Source organism: Centruroides vittatus, unplaced genomic scaffold (assembly GCF_030686945.1).
Source record: "Centruroides vittatus isolate TY-2023 unplaced genomic scaffold, ASM3068694v2 contig_841, whole genome shotgun sequence".
Taxonomy (NCBI): domain Eukaryota; kingdom Metazoa; phylum Arthropoda; class Arachnida; order Scorpiones; family Buthidae; genus Centruroides; species Centruroides vittatus.
Window position 1 is genome coordinate 2678 of NW_027122547.1, and position 26967 is coordinate 29644.

General features: G+C 30.2%; 2 protein-coding genes across 2 annotated transcripts; one reads left to right on the top strand and one right to left on the bottom strand.

Annotated features, from left to right (window-relative positions):
- Positions 1 to 2996: 2996 nt before the first annotated feature.
- Positions 2997 to 9189, top strand: LOC136982459 (glutamate [NMDA] receptor subunit 1-like; the record flags this gene model as incomplete). The annotated part of the gene is made up of 7 exons (XM_067278941.1): positions 2997 to 3097; positions 3207 to 3261; positions 3341 to 3496; positions 6639 to 6717; positions 7463 to 7692; positions 8590 to 8849; positions 8940 to 9189. Coding segments are annotated over 7 exons (1131 nt in total), but the record flags the coding sequence as incomplete, so codon positions are not given.
- A 6495-nt stretch (positions 9190 to 15684) lies between these two features.
- Positions 15685 to 24196, bottom strand: LOC136982460 (glutamate [NMDA] receptor subunit 1-like; the record flags this gene model as incomplete). The annotated part of the gene is made up of 8 exons (XM_067278942.1): positions 15685 to 15934; positions 16025 to 16284; positions 17171 to 17400; positions 18150 to 18228; positions 21390 to 21545; positions 21625 to 21679; positions 21790 to 21890; positions 24116 to 24196. Coding segments are annotated over 8 exons (1212 nt in total), but the record flags the coding sequence as incomplete, so codon positions are not given.
- Positions 24197 to 26967: the final 2771 nt, after the last annotated feature.

Below are 26967 nucleotides of genomic sequence, written 5' to 3' on the forward strand. Positions count from 1 at the left end.
TACACTCTCAATAATTGTTTTCTTGTTTTTTTACAGAATTTAAATGAACATCAGATTCTATTGTTAAAAATGAGGAATATGTTGAAGAACGCAACTCTTCGTGTTTTTTTCCATAAGGTGAATATACAGTACAAGTTTATTTTATTTATGTCATTCATACAGGTAAATTTTTAAACAATGGCTTCAGACGGACAGAAAAAAGACTGCAAATTATTTGGAGGAGAACTAAAAATTGCACACATCATATAAGTTGACAAAGAAACTTAATTTATTAGATTTAAAACTGTAGAATTGTTTTTTTTTAATTATCAAAAGTCTTTCCCTAACGTGCAGAGAACTCTTAAAAACATATGTAGATCGACTTTTTTACTCTGGGCAACAATCAAGACAAATGTATTTTTATCTCAAGGTTGAAGGTATTAACATGGCGTGGCAGTAATTTTCGTGTTATTTCATTATTTTCGCCAAATATAATAGTTTCCTATGACTTATTAATTAGTTTTTCTTTCTTTCTTTTTTCAACAAACTTCGCAAATATACACAGATAATTCATGCACTATTTTTAAACTCTTTTTGCCCTGTAGGCACTAAGAAAACCTCTCTTAGGTTATCGACCAAAACTAAAATGGGCGGCTGGGTGGTGAGGAAAATAATGGGGGAACTGTGCGGCAGCCTAAAACTTCAAACACATTATTTCTTGCTAGGTGTACATTTCGAAAACAAAAAAATGTTTCAGATAAAATTTTGCTTATTTTTTTCGAATGAATCTGCAATAAAAAGTTGGAGTTTTCATTGATGAAACTGACGTTATTCTCATTTTCACCGACTCAGCCAAAATCCATATAATGAAACCGATAACCACATCTTGCGGCTTCTTGGTTTTATTCAAAAACGATAACGTGACACATGAACAATCTATGAGGTCTTTTATGAAAATTTTGCCCCTACTTAGGTGTTAGTAACACAAAGAAAATCAGGAAAACTTCACTCGGCTAGCCCGTTGGTGTGTGCATACCCACGACTAACTACCAATAATTTGTGGTTTTACCCACTCTGCTACTGGTCGACCTGCAGCTTGTAGCCCCTTAGAAATCTAATATTTTTGGTTTAATCGTTTTTTGTAGAAAGCGTATTTTATAGTTATTCTGCTGAATCAATTAAAATGATCTACCCTAATATTAATTATATATTGACAATACAGCTTCTTATTTTATACTTTCTTCTCGATATCTAAAAATAAATTATTAGATTTATTAATGAATTATTATTAAAATGAATTTATTATTATATTTTTATTAGATTTTCTGTATCAAGATGCATAGCTTTCGGTATTTTAAACTTGATAAATGTAAACAAAACGAATCAAAAAAATATATTGTACTAAATTTTGTTAAGCGGACGTTTCTGTATTTCTAACGTTATTTCAAAACACTAGTTTTTTCTGTATTTCTTCAAAACCAGTAATAGTCTAATCGAATAAGAAAAATTAGTCAAAGAAATCACAGTACAAAGTAATCGATAGCGGATAGGTTGAGCAATAAATACCTCTCTGGGGATCTTGATCAAATACGGACGATCGATAAACTCCATTAATTTGAGGTGGTCCATTCGGATACAAAACTCTCTGGCCGAATCCATAATGAACTTGTTTAAAAAAACCCTCTACAACCCAACGAAAAGATTTCTTCTTAATATATAATGGTGCAGATATAACGTAGTTATTGCTATAAATTAAAACCAAGCTTAAATTCGTAAAAAGTAAAAATATTCTTTTCGTTTTTACCCCTTTTTCAGTTTTTTAAAAATGCAAACATCAAACTTTGTATAAGTTTTAGTATTGAATTTTAAAATTTTAAATTAAAATATTTGAAATTTTACGGATTATCTTGATGAAATAAGGCAACACGACACTTTAGTGATCAGCCAAAGTAAAGTGTGCTTCCCATAATGCCTTTATATAAAAACGTTGCCCATATTTAAATATCAGACACGAGAAAATAAGAAGACTAAATGTGGCAAACGCACGACCAACTATCATTGTTCATTTATTTTATCAATTTATAGAAGCATTGATAGAAAAACTCTGTATAAAACTTTTCAGATAAGAAAACAAAAATATATATACAGTCAAACCTGTTTTTATGCGCTCTTTTTATGTGCGATTTTTATTTGTGTGATTTTTTTTAATGCGAATTTTTAATTTGTGCGGTTTTTTTTTGTGCGATTTTTTTATTTGTGCGGTATAGTTGGCGACTAATCTCGTGCGATTCGTCATGTGTCACGTTGACTTATTATAGCTAAATAAACTTATTATAGCATAAATACACTTAATATAGTAATATTATTGCATGAATATGCGAAAAATGAAATAATTTACTTTTTAAGTCAACAAAACACCACCTGGACAAAAATATGTAAAACAGACGATAGACCAGACGATGCAGTCGAGTGCTGACATCTGTTGTCAATAAATTCTATTTCATACAGTTTTAAATTATTTTCTATGTGAAAGTTTTTTTATGCGGTCCCTGTTGACCGCATAAAAAATATTTTTTTAATTGTGTTGCGAAAACTATTTTTTTACAGCCATTCGTGAAATTTCGTGCAATTTTTTTATGCGTTTTTTTTAATGCGGTCCCTATCCACCGCATAAAAACAGGTTTGACTGTATATATTTACCGTTATGTAGTTTACAGTTTATAATAATAAGCTTATAACCATAAAATTTTAGATTAAATGCCATAATGTCATTCAGAATAATTAACACAGAGTGTATCTTTATTATATTATTTAAAAGTGAGGAAAACTTAGTGATGAAATTTGCCATGTGTCCGAGAAAATACACCATATAGTTTGTGTTCAAGTTGCAGAATAAGCACCGGCACGGTTTCATAAACACTAGTTACAAATATAATTATAAAAACATTACTTATAACTTGATGTTATTGAAATTTACACTTCACTTGTAATTTAATTAATGTATTTATTAAAATTAGGTTCCAGCAACATTCACGTATTCAGAAACGACTCGACAGGTAATAAATTCAGGATTTATGTCAAGACTCTTTATTCAAATTCAAGAATATCTCGGATTCAGGTAAAACTGTTCTATTTAAAAAAATAGTTATATACATCAATTATGAATTAATTTCAATTAATCATTAGAAATTTCTCTAATTGTAATTTATTTCTACATTTGAATTTAGTTATGAATTAAATACATCTCCAATAGCTGAAAGAAACAACCTGCTGAAAAATAATGTATGTGGCTGCATTAAAATCTATTTCCTTGACGTAAAAATAACATTAATATTAATTACGATTATTTTTTATTATTCAGAACGTGGACATTGTAGTGCCCATTGTACAGAGTTTTGAAAGACTGCAATATATGGATTTTTCACAATGTTTCGTTATCGATAGAATTCTTTTTTTTGTTAAAAAACCGTCACAATTATCGAAAATTACAGCGATAGTTCATCCATTTTTTTTTCAAGTAATTTACATGTTCATTATTATCTTTATTCATAATTAAGCATCTTATTACTCATTAATACATATAATAATAAAGTAGTATAGTTTAAGAATTGCATTTTTGGGTTAACTTAAAACAACATATGGGCGATCGTCTAAGCCTCTAAAGGATTGCCTCCCAAGACAAATTTCTATGGAAAAGTACTTCGTTAGTTGATGATAGACGAGTTGAAACCTCGAAAAACTCCACGGAGTCAACCCGTTAGTAAGGGCCGAATTCGTGATCAACTATTATGTTTAATGGTTTTATCCAGTAGGTCACTAGGGTGCTAATACAGTTGAAGAAAAAATATAAAATGCAATAATGAATAAACAGAATTTAAAACAATATAAATTAGAGTAATTTTAGGAATTTTAACATCAGTAGGAATAAAGTTATCTAAACTTATGAGTCTTTATAGAATAAAATAAGTCTAAAGTTAGGCTGCGACTATGCAGCCACGCAAAACCAATTTGCCTCCTGTCAGCATATAGGGCCTCTAATGACTAAACGGACTATATAATAGTAATTACATATATCTAATGCTAATTCGTAATTTTTACAGTTTCCGATGTTTCAGTGTCCCCTCAGTAAAGTCAGTGTCGCTTTAGGAGTACAAAAAAAATAATTAATAATGGCAGATGTATATCAATACTATTAGAATATTCGGATTCTGCGTTAAGGACTTTGACGCCGTCACGGCACTCAATGTTTAGATTTAAACTAAAATACTTACTTTTAATTCATAGGTTTGTGTCTTTCCTCCAACGCTTTTCATTAAAAATAATATTTTTTACATGTAATTGTACAGTACAGTGCTGTATATTGATCAAAGAACTAATGATTGACAACCACCCGAACTAAAACTTAGAAAAATGGGCTGTCTTAAGGTACTCAAGTCAAAAAAAATTGAAAACCGCTGCTTTAAATAAATAACAAATGTTCTGTTCATTGACAAGTCATACTGCAGATTGAATGTAATAAGATTAGAATTTGAATAAAGCCAGAAATGCGATGCGTACAGATAAATATGACGAAAAAAGACAAATTTGCAGATGATATCATAATCTGGCTATACTAATGGCCGCATCAAAATCCACGATTTATCAAGAAGTGCTCTGGATATGCAATTTTTTTAAATCCATAAGAGAATTTTTCGAGGTGCGACAAATAATGTTTTTATTTTCATGAAAGATAATGATCATGCAAATAAGACTGCAATTATCACTGACTTTCTTGACTGTAAAGATATTGGAATAGCCAGAAAAATTTCCTAATTTTCATACAATATGTGCGCGTGTTCAGGAAGACAAATTATATCTCATCAGCATTCACAAAGAACACTCTAGGAACCTCAATATATTCTTGATGTAGAACATATTGAATTTTTTGAACTTTGTTGCCGTCAGAATTAATCGATAATGTTTTAATTAACATGAGTATTCAAGGTGCAGTATTTGCTCATACAGCAGGCCAGAATACTCCATATTGCTTTCTGTGGAAATAAGATTCCTCGTACTTCTTCACAGTTTATGACTTTACATAACTTTTTTTAAAAAATTGCTTTTTAATTGTTTTATTGCATAAATAATAAAATATTCGATTTGTATGTTGAGTTTTAAACTTTTCTAAAAAGTCTTTTTATGATATAGGATAAATTATTAGTTATGCTTATTGTTTACACATAAGGTTATTATTTTTGTATTCGACTTCAATCATTTCGACTTACAACGAATGTCCTAAAATGAAATTCACTTGCGACTGGAGTACTGCCAGTAAAACCAAACTTACATAACGGCTGTTCGCTATATTTGTTTTAATATAATCAATATCTGCTTTTAGTTTATTAAGTCTATATTTGAACTCAATTCTAAATTTAAATTTCCAATAGAACATATACCGTGTTTCGAAACATAACATTAGACTTTTTTCCATTGCAGGTTTAGATAGCAATTTTCATGACATTCATAATTTGCTTAATTGCATTTGTCATACTATTTCGGCTGGATTCTAAATTACATAAAACAAAGAATTTAACAATCTATAATGTGGCTTGGGCACTCTTTGGATCGTTTACACAAAAAGGTAATAAAATATTTATGTTCACTTAACGTACAGTCGAATCTGCATAAGTCGTCATAGGTATAACTCGACACCGTCGGTTAAGTAGTCAATTTTCTCTGGTCTCGGCCGACTTAACTAAGCATTAATGTTAAAAAAACTCTGGTTTACTCGACACCGTTTAACTCGTCACCTCGGAATAAATCGACATACTTTTCTGTCCCACACTCTTTTAGACATCTGGTAAGTCGACTCCCCTCCTAAAAAAAATGAGTTTACACCACACAGCCTACAGTGTCGAGTGAACTCTTTTTTTTAGGAGGGAGTCGTCTTACTTATTGATATATTATATTAATAAAAATACCTTTACATTTTATGTATTTTTATATATAGAATTATGACAGATAGACAGAAAGAAAATATACAATCTATATAAACGTCATAGCAAAATCCGATCTTGCATTTTCTCACCTTTTATTCATGCGATATTTGTAGGAGGTGTTTCACATTTCTGTTAGAAATAAGTATCCGAAAGCTAATAACGCTTACGCTGAAGGAAAAATACACATTTATGTCTGAATTTGAATGCAATGAAACTTTTCAAGCTGAACTTGCAAAACAAGAAAACCTTCCAAGAACAACATTGGTAGGAATTCTGAAGAAAAAAGTGAAAATTTAAAAACTTTATCTTGGGTCTTCCTGGCGGCTGTATCGAAAAAAACCAGAAAAAGTCCGTACAAAGATGTCGAAAATGCTCTGATACGTTGGCTAAAGCAAATTCGTTCATAGAATCTTCTTGTTTCGGGACCGATACTGAAAGAAAACGCGATGGTAATTGCGGAGATACTTGGAGTAGAAACAAACTTTAGTGCTTGTGATGAATGGTCAGAGAGATTACACGTACTGTGTAAAGCACTACTGTATTTTCCTAATTGTAGTTTTTTTCTACTTCGTTTTAGTCGTCATATTGCGATACGTTTGTTTGCTTAGTTATGGTAACGCAAAACTTCGGCGATCTGTCTAGGGGAGCATTCATTTTTAAGAGAAATTGTCCCCAATCTAGGAAGAAAACCCGGAAAACTCCACATGGTCAGCCATTCTGAGCGAAGCGCGAATCCCCGACCGAACTCCCAGTGTTCAGAGTATGAAGTCTGTTTGGCTGATGGTGGGCGTCCACACATTTGCACTTCTTGGGGCGTTGACTTATGCAAACTCGACTTTATTAGAACTGGGAAAAACTGGACATTCTCATAATCGGTTACAGTTTCAGTAAAACAGATTTCAGTACAAATCGGTAATCTATTTTCAAACCGATTGAAAACCGCTACGGATTCAATAGAATTAATGTTTAATCACTTATTTTATTGTTATAAATAAAGTATTTCAGTAATGTATGTCCTAATCACAGTTTATTTCCTCCAAAAATATATAAATGTTTGTAGATGCTGAAGAGCATAAATAGCAGTTAAAAACCATAATTTTAAACTTAATTTTCACTAGATTTTACGTTAATTATATTTTGTTAATTTAAACACGAATGATTCCTGATGTTATTTTAAAATTTCATGGATGCCAAATTGATGTAGAGCACAAATTAAAATTTTACGCTGAACTTTTCTAATGTTATGTACGCATATGTTAAATCCAAGCATATTTTACTGCAACAAAAATTGGTAAAAAGCAACGAAACAAAAGAATATGACAATGATAATGACACTTTCGTTGATTATTCAAAACCCGTTTTGAAAACGATTTTCGGTTTTTGTTGAAACTTCAGTTTTACTGGCAAACTGGTTAATGGATTTTACTGACTACCGGATGTTTTGGCGGCATTAGTTTATATCTTAGATAAAATTTAAATACTTAATATAATATTTGAAATGTTAGGAAGTGACGTATTTGTACCTTACGGTCAGAGTTGCAGAATTCTTGTCACTGGATGGGTTCTAGCATTATATGTCATTACTGCGAGTTATGCCGGTGCATTGATGTCTTTCATCACGTATCCTGGTTTTGAATCTGTTCCCCGAGCTTATTCTGAATTACTAAAGTCGGCTGATAAGGGTGACTATGCTGTAGGATTAGAACACAGTGGTGTAATTTTTAAGTTTATTCAAGTAAGCATGCATATCATTTCTTTATTTAAATTTTGACTGTAATGTGAAACTTTATTAATGTGTGTACAGTAAAATGCAAACTGATTAATTAGAGACGAAGACAATAGTACATATTTCATAATTACACTTTAATATACTTAATAATTATTAAACTATTTATTACATTTAATTGAAAAATTGTTTATTTTTACCGAAATATTAATACAGAAATTATAGAAATAAAATATTCTGTACTATTATCAAACTATTTTTTCTTTTCTCAACGAATGTAGTATACAATTAAACAGTGGTTTTTTTTCATTTGAAAAACTATAGATTCAATAATAACAATAAATTTTAGTTTAATATACAAAATTTCCAAAATGAATTCCATAATTATAAATTACTGTAATTATGTTAATTATTATCTAAAAATATGCGATGTTCACTAATCAAGGGAGTGTTTTGAATTTCATTCCAATTTGCATTTAAATGCCTTGTTGGATGCTGCTTCTAGGAAGTGTCGGGAAACGAAATTGGAAACTTCACAAGAGTCGGCGTATTCTGTTCTGAAATTTACAAGGTCAGAACCACTTATCATTCTGCAACATGAAAAATCTTCAGGAACTGTAGAATTGTGGCTGCTTTTTGGGGATTAACAACAGATATGAAAGAGCGAGGATTTAGTATAGTATTGAAGAATGCTGTATGACACAAAGTACACAAATTGAAAAATTGAAACGAATACATACAAATTTTAGACTGTTTTCCAATACTGTAGTGTATATTACAACATTCTCAGATAATATTTAACATAATCAAATTTAAAACGATAAAATTATTTTTGAAAGATTCAACAATAGATTAAACTTTAATACAAGATATGGGTACATAAATGTATGTTTTTTGTTTTTCCAGGGAGCCACAGACGGTGATGCTATAAATTTAAAGCGATTGCTTGACTCAAACAAAATTGAAAATGTTTTGCTTAATAAAAAGTTAATAACTCGAGTACTGAACGAGAAATTTGCATATGTACACTACGAAGCGCCTATTGAAATGTTCCTCAGCTGTTACGGTTCAGACAACTTTCTAATTTCTAGAGATGAATTATTTACTATCAACGTGGGATTTGGTGTGTCGAAAAGTTTTCCTTACAAGAGAGAATTAAATGAAGCGTAAGTTGCTTTTAAAATATTAATGCAGACATAGGTATAATATTCAATGTGGTTAATGTCAATTTTATAATATAAAATAATAAATTTCAGAATATTTCGTTTCGTTGAAGGAGGATTTTTAAAGAAATTTATTAAAGATGACGACAGAGAAAAAGAGAAAACAGTACTTCATCCAGAGGATAATTCAGAAGATACACATGCCTTGAGTATTACTGATTTGGCTGGATCTTTCATTCTTCTTATCATAGGTTATATTGTTGCTACTCTTACTTTTTTCGTTGAACTTATAATAAAAGCGTGCAGGTGTGGAAACGAAAAATTATTTTGTGAAAAATATTAGAGTAATTCCCATTTCTGATAAGCTAGATAAATCCCTATGCGCGATTTCTCAAAGGCTTGAACATTCCAATATATGTTGACGTTTTGTCGTATTAAATATTTCATATTTTAATAATGTATAGTTAATATAGCATTATATGTTTAGTGTTTTAATGTGATATTTTCATATCTTAATATCGATAACATTAATAAATGCACTCTTGAGAAGTATAAAATTTCTTTCCTTTATAATAAATTATGAACTTGAAATAAAAGAATGTTAATATCTCTGACTCCATCTGTGGCCAGTGGTTGAAACAAATATTAACCATGGTTTGGATGTTATTTTATATGCATTTTCGCTTATAAAAAACGCTATTGACAAAAGTGTTTTTATTTAGAGATGGCCACTATTGGAGATTAGACTATTAAATATCGATAAATGAAAACTGGACTTTATATAAAGTTAATTTTTTTAAATGTAAATTATCTTAGAATAGTATGTATTTATGAGTTGAAATTTCATAACATTAGTTTCCATGTTAATGAAGTAATTATCTGAATAGGCAATATTATCAGTTAATTATAAGCAAAGATTTTTTAATATTCTACAATTATAATACTATAACTTGTATGACTATTCTATAAAAACATAAACTTTGAAGTATATACATTCTTTGCACTTATAAGATATAAGAATTACTTAAAACAGTGTAAACATAAAATATAAACTAAGTAGAGGAATAGTTCGGGTATCATGGAACAGCATTGCTGTTTCGTATTATAGCTAATACTTGTTTAATCAAACTAAAATATAAACAAGTACCTACCTTAATTTGTTGGCATTATTTATCCATAACTTTAATTATAAACATAATCATATTTTATAACATAATTATTCAAGTATTGAAAAGTTTCAGAATGGAGAGTAATATGAAATGCAGTCAGCGTCAGTGTCGTTTAACATCATGTTAGATAAGAAGTGAAGTTCTGATAATTGTTCTGAATGAAAAGACTCATTCTCACTGCGTGACTCTTCTTGGAACAATTGTTTAGGATATTTGGCAGCATTTTTTACCATCTACATTTTCTTTACGCTTAATATGTATTATATACCTAGACAATAACTTATTTTAAAATTTCAAATACACCAATCAGTAGTTGAGCTTTTTAAGGTGAGAAAATCATTTTCGGCTAATAGGAAATACCTTGATTTCTTGGCTTCACGAAATACTGCTATTCCATATTGCCCGATATGCTATCTTGGAAAAAAAGCATAGCAACTTTACTTTTAAGGGTCACAAAATCAAAACAACTATCAAAAGTATGGCTCTAACTACTAAATTTTGTATTAATGAACGAACCAGTATTTTATTATATCTCTATTTTAAAACTGCAAAGGTTTTGACGACTGCGAATTCGGTGTTTGATTTGTACTTGTGCCTCAATCCTAGACTAAATTCAAAACATTATAAGAAGCGTGAAGAAATAGTCTTATGGTCCTTCGCTAAGCAACAGCCCTGTGCAAACGACATAAACAAGTATTTCGTTAAACCAACTATTCCATTACACCCGAAGTTCCTCTCTTATATATGTAGGTCTATTCATTAATGATTACCAATAAATAGAAATGCATTCCTCGTAGCTGTTATATGTCTTTAATATAATATAAAATTTCATTATTAAAATCTTAGTGAAAATTTTAAATATTTAACTATAATATAACCTTCGAATAGCCGACATCTTCAGGACCGAGACGTTTGTCTGCTATTTAATTGAGATTATTAAGAAACTTATTACACATTTAAAACACGATATTTTTCAATACATTCTAATAGAAAATTTAACAGTAAAATACTCGGAAACTGTAAATTATAAAAGCCACACAGATTAAATGGCTTAATTTTTACAATATCAATTTAAAATGGATAAAAGCATTATTAAATAATTATTATTTATTCGTGTATATCGACTTCTTTCGAAGAAATACTCATTTATTGTACGGTTTATGTAAGCTGAAAAATTAAATTTTAAACATATTTCTTGGTGAACACGTGACCGAAAGCTATTTTTATCTTGGCGGGAGATTTCCTAGTGACCTATCTCATATCTAATTTGCATATTTGTAATAATATTTGTGATAATCTTTATTAAACAGATCTAAACATTTTATAATATTTAAATTTGACTGGATTAATTAAATAATTATATAAAATTGTCAGTGTTTAGTGGGAAAGCTTCAATCGCATTGACATCGTAAGTTTTTCCATGACGTATAGTTGGCGGGAGAATTTGCGCAGCGATCTTTTTTATATCTAATTTGCATAATTATAGTAGTAAATTATTAACCTTTATTAAACAGATTTAGTTATTGTGTATTAATTAAATTCATCGAATTTCATGAAATAATTTTTTAAAACTTTTAGCATTTATTCTAAAACTATTCGTCATGTGATAAAATTTTTACAGGAGCATCACTATATTAATCAATTGGCGGAAAATTTAATAGCGTGCGGTTTGGTGTTTCTGTGTTTCTCGTTTCTTTCGAAGTTCACTGCGATAAAATTTTATTACGTGGATTCATAGATTTTGCGTTGTTTTTAACGGATAGTGAGGTGGAAATTTTACTTTGAATATAGAAACTTGTTTTTCAGAATATGCTACTTTACAGAAAGAAAAGTTGAAAATAATTTATTTTTCGACAATTTGCGAGAACTGATCTTTGTTTGGATGTAAATGAAGGCATGTATTATAGGTTTACTAATTTATTTGTGCATATAATTATGTAGTTCTAGTTTCGAGACATTTATGGTTTTTAGTGTTTATAAGCGTGTTATTTAGACATGTCTACCAATTTAGTGCTAAAACGTAGAACTACGTCAAAGAAGAATACAAACTTTAATTAGCAAGTAGTCCCTTTATTAGCAAACTAATTTGTTGGTAGATTTTTTTACATTTAAAGTGTAATTACATGAAACTAAATGGATGTGAACATAGAAAGTAGAATATGGCAAGACTAATAGATTTCGAATATTGTTTGAGGAAACTGAGAAAGGCAAGAGTATCTACAGTTGTATAATGAACTGAATTTAAGTAAATTAGGTGACTTTGTATGTTTCGATGTAGTTTTTTTATAATATTACGATATACGAACTTTCGATTTTGTAAATTGTATTATACTAAAAAATAAAGTTTTTCGTTATTTTCCTACTTAATGATGTATTTATAATGTTTCTGAACTAAATAATACTTATTAAATTGAAATCCGAGCTTTACAAAGTACTATGAATATTAGAGAAGACCGTTTTACTATAAACTACTACGTTTTACTACAGCTTACTCCAATGTTGATTCTACGAAAATTAGGTCAGACAAGGACCGTTAGACTAATGACGTAGGCTGTTTACTTTTTTCCGGTTGCATCGGTGCACTCCCGATAGCGTCATTTACAGAAGTCACACCTACTTTTTTCTGACGCGAGCCAATTAGGAATATTAATTTTTTTAACCAATCAGATGACGGCGGGAAATTTAAATTCGATTTATGTCGATAGATGGCCGTCTAAAATTTCATAGTTATTTTAATTTTCTCTCTTTTATTGTAATTTCTCGAGAACTAAAAAATATTCCAAAACAAAGTTGGAGAACCCAACTACTCGTGAAAATTCTACGACTTCACGAAATGGTCCAGGTATTTTATAAGAATTTTTTAACGACTATAGTCGTCCTTCACCACTGCCACTCGATCGCCATGGACGACTATTCTCGTCCTTCACTGTTAAGAGGTTAACATTAGTAGCAAATTAGTTATCGTTTTTCGCTGGCGAACTCACAATACATGAGAATAGCACCAATTCCACGTCTTAACAAAAAAAGTTCAACTGCGAAACGTCCTCACGCCACTTTCCTTAAAACGAAAGTAGCCACTGAATAGACAATATTTATTTAAGTTAAAATTTAATTACAAATAGAGTTAGTTACAATTGGTATGTAGTTTTACGTATATCAATCTGAATATATATAATAAGTTTTACGAAAATTTTTCTATTTAGAATAGCATCATTGCTATGACGTAAAATTCGTCATTTTCAGTAACTCCTCATATTCTGAATACACTGCTTTTTGCAGTACTCTGCATTATTTTTTTCTATTTTAAAAATATACGTGAATAACACCTGTGAAAAATCTTTTATTTATAACGTTTCTTTTTTTCTATTTTTATTTTAATGATAATTTTTAAACTTATTTTTAGCATGTTCATGCAATAATATTACTATAATAAGTTCATTCATGCTATAACAGATCAACGTGTTATAAACGTTTAAGGTGTGACCTTCAGTTTTGACATTTTATATATTTTTTATTTTAGTCTAAAATATCAGCAAATATTACATGTATTACTACTGGTATTCATATGTTTATTACGGAAATTTAAATTTTTGTTCATATCAAGTGAATAAAGTATATTAGTTGATAGCAAAATAAAAGTTTTGATTCCAAACAAACGTTTGATATAATTTTGAAACAAAAAGTCGTACATGCATAAATGTTATGTAGAATCGTAGAAAACAATATTCAACGTGGTTCTGGCGCTAAGTAACCGGAGAATGTTAATTTTTACAAAATGTTGCAAATTTTCACATTTAGATGACAGTTCTGGTATATTATTATTTTCTTCTGTTAAATTTTCTATTGAAATGTATTGAAAAATATCGTGTTTTAAACGTGTAATAAGTTTCTTAATAATCTCAATTAAATAGCGGACAAACGTCTCGGTCCTGAAGATGTCTGCTATTCGAAGGTTATATTATAGTTAAATATTTAAAATTTTCACTAAGATTTTAATAATAGAATTTTATATTATATTAATAGAGATATAACAGCTACGAGGAATGCATTTCTATTTATTGGTAATCATTAATGAATAGACCTACATATATAAAGAGGAACTTCGGGTGTAATGGAATAGTTGGTTTAACGAAATACTTGTTTATCTCGTTTGCATAGAACTGTTGCTTAGCGAAGGACCATAAAACTATGTCTTCACGCTTCTTATAATGTTCTGAATTTAGTCTAGGATTAAGGTACAAGTTGATACAAATCAAAAACCGAATTCGCAGTCGTCAAAACCTTTGCAGTTTTAAAATATGTATAACTTATAGAGATAAATAAATACTGGTTCGTTCATTAATACAAAATTTAGTAGTTATAGCCATACTTTTGATAGTTGTTTTGATTTTGTGACCCTTAAAGTAAAGTTGCTATGCTTTTTTTCCAAGATAGCATATCGGGCAATATGGAATAGCAGTATTTCGTGAAGCCAAGAAATCAAGGTATTTCCTATTAGCCGAAAATGATTTTCCCACCTTAAAAAGCTCAACTAATGATAGGTGTTTTGAAACTTTAAAATAATTTATTGTCTAGGTATATAATACATATTAAGCGTAAAGAAAATGTAGATGGTAAAAAATGCTGCCAAATATCCTAAACAATTGTTCCAAGAAGAGTCACGCAGTGAGAATGAGTCTTTTCATTCAGAACAATTATCAGAACTTCACTTCTTATCTAACATGATGTTAAACGACACTGACGCTGACTGCATTTCATATTACTCTCCATTCTGAAACTTTTCAATACTTGAATAATTATGTTATAAAATATGATTATGTTTATAATTAAAGTTATGGATAAATAATGCCAACAAATTAAGGTAGGTACTTGTTTTTATTTTAGTTTGATTAAACAAGTATTAGCAATATGATACCAAACAGCAATGCTATTCCATGATACGCGAACGTCTTCCAATTAGTTTATATTTATATTTACATTGTTTTAAGTGATTCTTATATATTATAAGTGCAAAGAATGTATATACTTCAAAGTTTGTGCTTTTATAGAATAGTCATACAAGTTATAGTATTATAACTGTGGAATATTAAAAAAACTTTGCTTATAATTAACTGATAATATTGCCCATTCAGATAATTACTTCATTAACATGGAAACTGATTGTTATGAAAATTCAACTCATAAATACATACTATTCTAAGATAATTTACATTTAAAGAAAATTAACTTTATATAAAGTCCAGTTTTCATTTATCGATATTTAATAGTCTAATCTCCAATAGTGGCCATCTCTAAATAAAAACACTTTTGTCAATAGCGTTTTTTATAAGCGAAAATGCATATAAAATAACATCCAAACCATGGTTAATATTTGTTTCAAACACTGGCCAGAGAAGGGTCAGAGATATTAACATTCTTTTATTTCAAGTTCATAATTTATTATAAAGGAAAGAAATTTTATACTTCTCAAGACTGCATTTATTAATGTTATCGATATTAAGATATGGAAATATCACATGAAAACACTAAACATATAATGCTATATTAACTATACATTATTAAAATATGAAATATTTAATACGACAAAACGTCAACATATATTGGAATGTTCAAGCCTTTGAGAAATCGTGCATAGGAATTTATCTAGCTTATCAGAAATGGGAATTACTCTAATATTTTTCACAAAATAATTTTTCGTTTCCACACCTGCACGCTTTTATTATAAGTTCAACGAAAAAAGTAAGAGTAGCAACAATATAACCTATGATAAGAAGAATGAAAGATCCAGCCAAATCAGTAATACTCAAGGCATGTGTATCTTCTGAATTATCCTCTGGATGAAGTACTGTTTTCTCTTTTTCTCTGTCGTCATCTTTAATAAATTTCTTTAAAAATCCTCCTTCAACGAAACGAAATATTCTGAAATTTATTATTTCATATTATAAAATTGACATTAACCACATTGAATATTATACCTATGTCTGCATTAATATTTTAAAAGCAACTTACGCTTCATTTAATTCTCTCTTGTAAGGAAAACTTTTCGACACACCAAATCCCACGTTGATAGTAAATAATTCATCTCTAGAAATTAGAAAGTTGTCTGAACCGTAACAGCTGAGGAACATTTCAATAGGCGCTTCGTAGTATACATATGCAAATTTCTCGTTCAGTACTCGAGTTATTAAATTTTTATTAAGCAAAACATTTTCAATTTTGTTTGAGTCAAGCAATCGCTTTAAATTTATAGCATCACCGTCTGTGGCTCCCTGGAAAAACAAAAAACATACATTTATGTACCCATATCTTGTATTAAAGTTTAATCTATTGTTGAATCTTTCAAAAATAATTTTATCGTTTTAAATTTGATTATGTTAAATATTATCTGAGAATGTTGTAATATACACTACAGTATTGGAAAACAGTCTAAAATTTGTATGTATTCGTTACAATTTTTCAATTTGTGTACTTTGTGTCATACAGCATTCTTCAATACTATACTAAATCCTCGCTCCTTCATATCTGTTGTCAATCCCCAAAAAGCAGCCACAATTCTACAGTTCCTGAAGATTTTCCATGTTGCAGAATGATAAGTGGTTCTGACTTTGTAAATTTCAGAACACAATACGCCGACTCTTGTGAAGTTTCCATTTTCGTTTCCGACACTTCCTAGAAGCAGCATCCAACAAGGCATTTAAATGCAAATTGGAATGAAATTCAAAACACTCCCTTGATTAGTGAACATCGCATATTCTTAGATAATAATTAACATAATTACAGTAATTTATAATTATGGAATTCATTTTGGAAATTTTGTATATTAAATTAAAATTTATCGTTATTATTGAATCTATAGTTTTTCAAATAAAAAAAACCACTGTTTAATTGTATACTACATTCGTTGAGAAAAAAAAATAGTTTTGATAATAGTACAGAATATTTTATTTCTATAATTTCTGTATTAATATTTCGGTAAAAATAAACAATTTTTCAATTAAATGTAATAAATAGTGTAATAATTATTAAGTATATTAAAGTGTAATTATGAAATATGTACTATTGTCTTCGTCTCTAATTAATCAGTTTGCATTATGTACATTAATAAAGTTTCACATAACAGTCAAAATTTAAATAAAGAAATGAATATATGCTTACTTGAATAAACTTAAAAATTACACCACTGTGTTTTAATCCTACAGCATAGTCACCCTTATCAGCCATCTTTAGTAATTCAGAATAAGTTCGGGGAACAGCTTCAAAACCAGGATACGTGATGAAAGACATCAATGCACCGGCATAACTCGCAGTAATGACATATAATGCTAGAACCCATCCAGTGACAAGAATTCTGCAACTCTGACCGGAAGGTACAAATACGTCACTTCCTACAACATTTCAAATATTATATTAAAGTATTTCAATTTTATCTAAGATATAAACTAATGCCGCCAAAACATCCGGTAGTCAGTAAAATCAATTAACCAGTTTGCCAGTAAAACTGAAGTTTCAACAAAAACCGAAAATCGTTTTCAAAACGGGTTTTGAATAATCAACGAAAGTGTCATTATCATTGTCATATTCTTTTGTTTCGTTGCTTTTTACCAATTTTTGTTGCAGTAAAATATGCTTGGATTTAACATATGCGTACATAACATTAGAAAAGTTCAGCGTAAAATTTTAATTTGTGCTCTACATCAATTTGGCATCCATGAAATTTTAAAATAACATCAGGAATCATTCGTGTTTAAATTAACAAAATATAATTAACGTAAAATCTAGTGAAAATTAAGTTTAAAATGATGGTTTTTAACTGCTATTTATGCTCTTCAGCATCTACAAACATTTATATATTTTTGGAGGAAATAAACCGTGATTAAGACATACGTTACTGAAATACTTTATTTATAACACTAAAATAAGTGATTAAACATTAATTCTATTGAATTCGTAGCGGCTTTTTAATCGCTTTGAAAATAGATTACCGATTTGTACTGAAATCTGTTTTACTGAAACTGTAACCGATTATGAGAATTTCCAGTTTTTCCCAGTTCTAATAAAGTCGAGTTTGCATAAGTCAACGCCCCAAGAAGTGCAAATGTGTGGACGCCCACCATCGGCCAAACAGACTTCATACTCTGAACACTGGGAGTTCGGTCCTGGATTCGCGCTCGCTCAGAATGGCTGACCATGTGGAGATTTTCCGGGTTTTCTTCCTAAATTGGGGACAATTTTTCTTAAAAGTGAATGCTCCCTCAGACAGATCGCCCTAGTTTTGCGTTACCATAACTAAGCAAACAAACGTATTGCAATATGACGACTAAAACGAAGTAGAAAAAAACTACAATTAGGAAAATACAGTAGTGCTTTACACGTTACGTGTAATCTCTCTGACCATTCATCACTGGCACTAAAGTTTGATTTCTACTCCAAGTATCTCCGCGATCTCCATCGCTTTTTCTTTCAGTATCGGTCCTGAAACAGGATGATTCGATGAACGAATTTGCTTTCGCCAACGTATCAGAGCATCTTTGACATCTTTGTACGGACTTTTTCTGGCGTTTTCGATACAGCCGCCAAGAAGACCCAAGATAAAGTTTCTAAATTTCTATTTTTTTCTTCAGAATTCTTACCAACGTTGTTTCTTGGAAGGTTTTCTTGTTTTGCAAATTCGGCTTGCAAAGTTTTATTACATTCAAATTCAGACATAAGTGTGTATTTTTCCTTCAGCGTAAGCGTTATTAGCTTTCGGATACTTATTTCTAACAGAAATGTGAAACACCTCCTACAAATATCGCATGAATGAAAAGTGAGAAAATGCAAGATCGGATTTTGCTGTGACGTTTATATAGATTGTATATTTTCTTTCTGTCTATCTGTCATTATTCTATATATAAAAATACATAAAATGTAAAGGTATTTTTATTAATATAATATATCAATAAGTAAGACGACTCCCTCCTGAAAAAAAGAGTTTACTCGACACTGTAGGCTGTGTGGTGTAAACTCATTTTTTTCAGGAGGGGAGTCGACTTACCAGACGTCTAAAGGAGTGTGGGACAGAAAAGTATGTCGATTTATTCCGAGGTGACGAGTTAAACGGTGTCGAGTAAACCAGAGTTTTTTTTAACATTAATGCTTAATTAAGTCGGCCGAGACCAGAGAAAATTGACTACTTAACCGACGGTGTCGAGTTATACCTATGACGACTTATGCGGACTCGACTGTACGTTAAGTGAACATAAATATTTGATTACCTTTTTGTGTAAACGATCCAAAGAGCGCCCAAGCCACATTATAGATTGTTAAATTCTTTGTTCTATGTAATTTAGAATCCAGCCGGAATAGTATGACAAATGTAATTAAGCAAATTATGAATGTCATGAAAATTGCTATCCAAACCTGCAATGGAAAAAAGTCTAATGTTATGTTTCGAACACGGTATATGTTCTATTGGAAATTTAAATTTAGAATTGAGTTCAAATATAGACTTAATAAACTAAAAGCAGATATTGATTATATTAAAACAAATATAGCGAAAAGCCGTTATGTAAGTTTGGTTTTACTGGCAGTACTCCAGTCGCAAGTGAATTTCATTTTAGGACATTCGTTGTAAGTCGAAATGATTGAAGTCGAATACAAAAATAATAACCTTATGTGTAAAGAATAGACATAACTAATAATTTATCATATATTATAAAAAACTACTTAGAAAAGTTTAAAACTAACATACAAATCGAATATTTTATTATTTATGCAACAAAACAATTAAAACGCAATTTTTAAAAAAAAGTTATGTAAAGCCATAAACTGCGAAGAAGTACGAGGAATCTTATTTCCACAGAAAGCAATATGGAGTATGCTGGCCTGCTGCATGAGCAAATACTGCACCTTGAATACTCATGTTAATTAAAACATTATCGATTAATTCTGACGGCAACAAAGTTCAAGGAAGTTCAATATGTTCTACATCAAGAATATATTGAGGTTCCTAGAGTGTTCTTTGTGAATGCTGATGGGATACAATTTGTCTTCCTGAAGCACGCACACATATTCTATGAAAATTAGATAGGAAATTTTTCTGGCTATTCCAATATCTTTACTGTCAAGAAAGTCAGTGATAATTGCAGTTCTATCTGCATGATCATTATCTTTCATGAAAATAAAAACTTTATCCGTCGCACCTCGAAAAATTCTCTTATGGATTTAAAAAAATTGCATATGCAAAGCACTTCTTGATAAATCGTGGACTTTGATGCGGCCATTAGCATAGCCAGATTATGATATCATCATCTGCAAATTTGTCTTTTTTTCATCATGTTTATCTGCACGCATCGCATTCCTCGCTTTCTTCAAATTCTAATCCTATTACATTCATTCTGTAAACTGCAGTAGGACTTGTCAATGAACAGAACATTTGTTATTTATCTAAAGCAGCGGTTTCCAACCTTTTTTTGACTTGAGTACCTTAAGACAGCCCATTTTTCTAAGTTTTAGTTCGGGTGGTTGTCAATCATTAGATCTTTGATCAATATACAGCACTGTACTGTACAATTTCATGTAATAAATATTTTTTTAAGGAAAAGCGTTGGAGGAAGGACACAAATAAATGAATTAAAAAAAGTATTTTAGTTTAAATCTAAACATTGAGTGCCGTGACGTCGTCAAAGACCTTAACGCAGAATCCGAATATTCTAATAGTATTGATATACATCTGCCATTATTAATTATTTTCCTTGTACTCCTAAAGCGACACTGACTTTACTGAGGGGACACTGAAACATCGAAAACTGTAAAAATTACGAATTAGCATTAGGTATATGTAATTACTATTATATAGTCCGGCGTTTAGTCATTAGAGGCCCTTTATGCTGACACGAGGCAAATTGGCTTTCTCGTTGCTGCATAGTCGCAGCCTAACTTTAGACTTATTTTATTCTATAGAGACTCATAAGCTTAGATAACTTTATTCCTACTGATGTTAAAATTCCTAAAATTACTCTAATTTATATTGTTTTAAATTCTGTTTATTCATTATTGCATTTTATATTTTTTCTTCAACTGTATTAGCACCCTAGTGACCTACTGGATAAAACCATTAAACATAATAGTTGATCACGAATTCGGCCCTTACTAACGGGTTGACTCCGTGGAGTTTTTCGAGGTTTCAACTCGTCTATCATCAACTAACGAAGTACTTTTCCATAGAAATTTGTCTTGGGAGGCAACCCTTTAGAGGCTTAGACGATCGCCCATATGTTGTTTTAAGTTAACCCAAAAATGCAATTCTTAAACTATACTACTTTATTATTATATGTATTAATGAGTAATTAGATGCTTAATTATGAATAAAGATAATAATGAACATGTAAATTACTTGAAGAAAAAATGGATGAACTATCGCTGTAATTTTCGATAATTGTGACGGTTTTTTAACAAAAAAGAGAACTCTATCGATAACGTAACATTGCGAAAAATCCATATATTGAAGTCTTTCAAAACTCTGTGAAACAGGCAGTGCAATGTCCACAGTCTTAATAATAAAAAATAATCGTAATTAATATAAATGTTCTTTTTACGTCAAGGAAATAGATTTTAATGCAGCCACATACATTATTTTTCAGCAGGTTGTTTCTTTCAGCTTTTGGAGATGTATTTAATTCATAACTAAATTCAAATGTAGAAATAAATTACAATTAGAGAAAATTTCTAATGATTAATTGAAATTAATTCATAATTGATGTATATAACTATTTTTTTAAATAGAACAGTTTTACCTGAATCCGAGATATTCTTGAATTTGAATAAAGAGTCTTGACATAAATCCTGAATTTATTACCTGTCGAGTCGTTTCTGAATACGTGAATGTTGCTGGAACCTAATTTTAATAAATACATTAATTAAATTACAAGTGAAGTGTAAATTTCAATAACATCAAGTTATAAGTAATGTTTTTATAATTATATTTGTAACTTTTAAATAATATAATAAAGATACACTCTGTGTTAATTATTCTGAATGACATTATGGCATTTAATCTAAAATTTTACGGTTATAAGCTTATTATTATAAACTGTGAACTACATAACGGTAAATATATATATATATTTTTGTTTTCTTATCCGAAAAGTTTTATACGGAGTTTTTCTATCATTGCTTCTATAAATTGATAAAATAAATGAACAATGATAGTTGGTCGTGCGTTTGCCACATTTAGTCTTCTTATTTTCTCGTGTCTGATATCTAAATATGGGCAACGTTCTTTATAGAAAGGCATTATGGGAAGCACTCTTCTCTTTGGCAGATCACTAAAGTGTCGTGTTGCCTTATTTCATCAAGGTAATCCCGTAAAATTTCAAATATTTTAATTTAAAATTTCAAAATTCAATACTAAAACTTATACAAAGTTTGATGTTTGCATTTTTAAAAAAACTGTAAAAGGGGTAAAAATCAAAAGAATATTTTTACTTTTTACAGTTTTAAGCTTGGTTTTAATTTATAGCAATAACTGGCGTTATATCTGCACCATTATATATTAAGAAGAAATTTTTTCGTTGGGTTGTAGAGGCTTTTTCTGAACAAGTTCATTATGGATTCGGGCCAGGGAGTCCTGTATCCGAATGGACAACCTCAGAGAAATTGGTGGAGTTTATCGATCGTTCGTATTTGATCGGGATCCCCAGAGCGGTCATTATTGCTCAACCTATCGATTACTTTGTACTGTGATTTCTTTAATTTTTCTTAATCGATTAGACTATTACTGGTTTTGAAGAAATACAGGAAAAACAAGTGTTGTGAAATAACGTTAGAAATACAGAAACGTCCGCTTAACAAAATTTAGTACAATATATTTTTCTGATTCGTTTTGTTTACATTTATCAAGTTTAAAATACCGAAAGTTATGCAGCTTGATACAGAAAATCTAATAAAAATATAATAATAAATTCATTTTAATAATAATTCATTAATAAATCTAATAATTTATTTTTAGATATCGAGAAGAAAGTATAAAATAAGAAGCTGCATTGTCAATATATAATCAATATTAGGGTAGATCATTTTAATTGATTCAGCAGAATAACTATAAAATACGCTTTCTACAAAAAACGATTAAACCAAAAATATTAGATTTCTAAGGGGCTACAAGCTGCAGGTCGACCAGTAGCAGAGTGGGTAAAACCACAAATTATTGGTAGTTAGTCGTGGGTATGCACACACCAACGGGCTAGCCGAGTGGAGTTTTCCTGATTTTCTTCGTGTTACTAACACCTAAGTAGGGGCAAAATTTTCATAAAAGACCTCATAGATTGTTCATGTGTCACGTTATCGTTTACGAATAAAACCAAGAAGCCGCAAGATGCGGCTATCGGTTTCATTATATAGATTTTGGCTGAGTCGGTGAAAATGGAGAATAACGTCAGTTTCATCAATGAAAACTCCAACTTTTTATTGCAGATTCATTCGAAAAAAATAAGCAAAATTTTATCTGAAACATTTTTTTGTTTTCGAAATGTACACCTAGCAAGAAATACTGAGTGTTTGAAGTTTTAGGCTGCCGCACGGTGCACCCATTATTTTCCTCACCACCCGGCCGCCCATTGTAGTCTTGGCCGAGGACCTAAGAGAGGTCCTCTTAGTGCCTACAGGGCAAAAAGAGTTAAAAAATAGTGCATGAATTATCTGTGTATATTTGCGAAGTTTGTTGAAAAAGAAAAAAAGAAAAACTAATTAAAAAGTCATAGGAAACTATTATATTTGGCGGAAATAATGAAATAACACGAAAATTACTGCCACGCCATGTTAATACCTTCAACCTTGAGATAAAAATACATTTGTCTTGATTGTTGCCCAGAGTAAAAAAGTCAATCTACATATGTTTTTAAGAGTTCTCTGCACGTTAGAGAAAGACTTTTGATAATTATAAAAAAATTCTACAGTTTTAAAACTAATAAATTAAGTTTCTTTGTCAACTTATATGATGTGTGCAATTTTTAGTTCTCCTCCAAATAATTTCCAGTCTTTTTTCTGTCCGTCTGAAGCCATTGTTTAAAAATTTACCTGTATGAATGACATAAGTAAAATAAACTTGTACTGTATATTTACCATATGGACAAAAACACGAAGAGTTGCGTTCTTCAACATATTCCTCATTTTTATCAATAAAATCTGATGTTCATTTAAATTCTGTAAAAAAACAAGAAAACAATTATTGAGAGTGTATGAAAATGAATAATTAATGAAAGGGTTTGATAATATCGAAATAATGAAAAACATTATATTAAACAATAATAAAGAACAACACGTGTGTTATATTATGCAGGACAGATGAGAAGAAAAGAAGCTGTGTAGCATCCAGAGTTAGAATATGCATAATAAAATTTTAATTTCGAAGTTAACTTTAAATAATTTCGAATGCATTGAAGGAAAAGAAAAAAATGGACTCGCTAGCTAATCTCTACTTTTTGTTCAATGAACGGTTATTATCTCTACTCTGAAAGAGTCTAATTTTAAGGGTAAAGATGAATTTTATAACGAAAAAATGTAAAAGCCGAGAAAGAATAAAATTCTCATTACCTCTGATCGTACTGGAAATATGACACATTAATTCTCCATCTTTCCACCCTCGACGTTAAACCATCAAAATTTTATATAAATTTTTTAACACAAAATCCTTCATAAAAAATTTCAGAAATTTTCAACAAAAGGCACGAAAGTTATTAAGCTTCAAAGAGAGTAGACAAGATCGTTTTCCTCACAGATTGAGTAATTTAACTAGAGTAGGAAGATGGTCGGATGGCCAAATGGTCAAGGGTGCCGCTCTGGGGTACCCAGAATCGAATCTGGACTGCTCGAAAAATTCCTGGGAATTTTTCGAGCCTGGTCTTACCGTATACGTCAGCCCTTAACCCTCACAACCAATCCGCCTAATTGTGGGCCTGGCCGAACCGAAAATGGGTTTGCTAAAAGAGACCCTTTAAGTGTCCACAAGGCAGAAAAAAACCCGAAAGGATTTTACATGTGAAAACTTTTCAACAATTATATACAGAACAAACAATCACGTTGAAAAAGAATATTTTTATAGTATACTAGCACAATGAAGTGACTTTCATTGAACACTTGGCTAGCTTTCCATCTTTTATTCAGTTAGAATTTTCTTTTTATTCATCAAAGAATTTTTTAAAATATTATTGATTATTCAGTTCTGCACTCAGGCTATTTATAATTTATTGTAACGTAAAAAGTTAAACATAAAATATAATGAAATAGAAAAATAATACAAGGCTTATGATAATTTTCCATTAAAAACGAAAATAATGCATTTATTTAATCGTAAAATGTTTCCAATACAAATACTAATTGTTAACAATTTTCTGTTAATTATATACAAAAATATTTTTAATTACTGACTTTTTTGCTTTTTACTTTTTCTGGTCTGTGAGCACTAGAAGGACCATTATTATTTTGCCAGCTGTTATATATAACAGAGGAAAAGTATGACAATCGGTCGAAAAATGATCCCCAAGATTTTTTACATTTTTGGGCTTAGGACACCTTGAAACGTCGGGACATTAAAAAAATCGGAGGTTTTTCTGTACCATTGAATGTTAGTTTGTGTGTGTTTTTTAACTCTTTCTGCCCTCTGAGCACTTTCAGGAAGCCCCCGTTATAAGTTTGGCCAGGCCCACAATTGGGCGGTCGGGTGATGAGAGCTAAGACCCAACATATCCGGATGTATCACTCCTGAAAAATTCCTGGAGATTTTTTGCCCATCCAGATGCGATCCCGAGTCCCCAGAACGGTAAGCTGATTTATACAGAGGATTTATACTATTAAATTTTAGTGATTAAAGGTCAAAAGGACAAAAGTAATCTCCTCACCCCGTTAACCTTTAATCAGTAAAATTTACACGACCCCCCTCTATCTCCAGTACGGTCGAAATTAATTACGATTGTTACTCGTTATTAACATTTACAATTTCTCATAAAATTCGTCCATACCCTTAAAATTAAGCAGTTTTAAAAAATTCTTTAAATAAGGTATCATAACAAATTGCATCACCAAATGTTGCCGGGAAAGCTAAACAACTCGATTGCTAGGATATTTTCATCTTTGTTTCCCAAACAGTGTATTCATTCGCTCTGAACAACTGACTGCTGCACGACAGTTGCAAACACTCAGGCGCTGCCAAACCTTATCTCCGATACGATAGCCGACAGTTTCACCTAAAGCACACGAAGATTTAACGTATTTTAGATAAAATGTCCATTATAGTTAGCTAAATTAAAAAACAAATATCAAAGTTAAAGGATCAGTAGCCTAAAAATATTAAAATATGTCAGCTAGATGAACACGTATCGAATTGTCAGCCTACCGCCATGATGTAATGCAATTTTAATTCTACAATTCTACTCTTTATAAATTATTGTGGATAAAATTGTCGCCATTTTCCACCAATCCCTCATCCACTCTTAATGTGTAGTGCCTGGTTCATTTCTCTAATTATCACTAAATACAAACATTTTTCAGAACACTTACCTTTGCATACTTGAATAAAATGAATTTTCAAACTAAATAAAGATTATGTGTTTTGAGCGCCAGATTAGAGTTAAATGAAAAAAATTTTATTAAGAGATTGAATTATTGATTACAAAGTTTAATTATTTCTGGCATTTATATATAGACTGATATTTTATTATTCTACTTATTTTTTGTAATTTACATGTAAAAATCAATATTTAATTTTGAATATATATCGTTTAAAACTTATTATTTATAAAATGAACTTTATTGATAGGATGGGTTTTCCATTGCATAATGATACAGTTACGTGCTTTCTGCGACGTGTGTTTTTTAATAATATTGTTATAACGAAAATAAAACACGCATCAAAAATATTATTATTAAACGTACTTGGAAAAATAAATTTTTCTCCTTAATCATTCCTAAATAAGAAT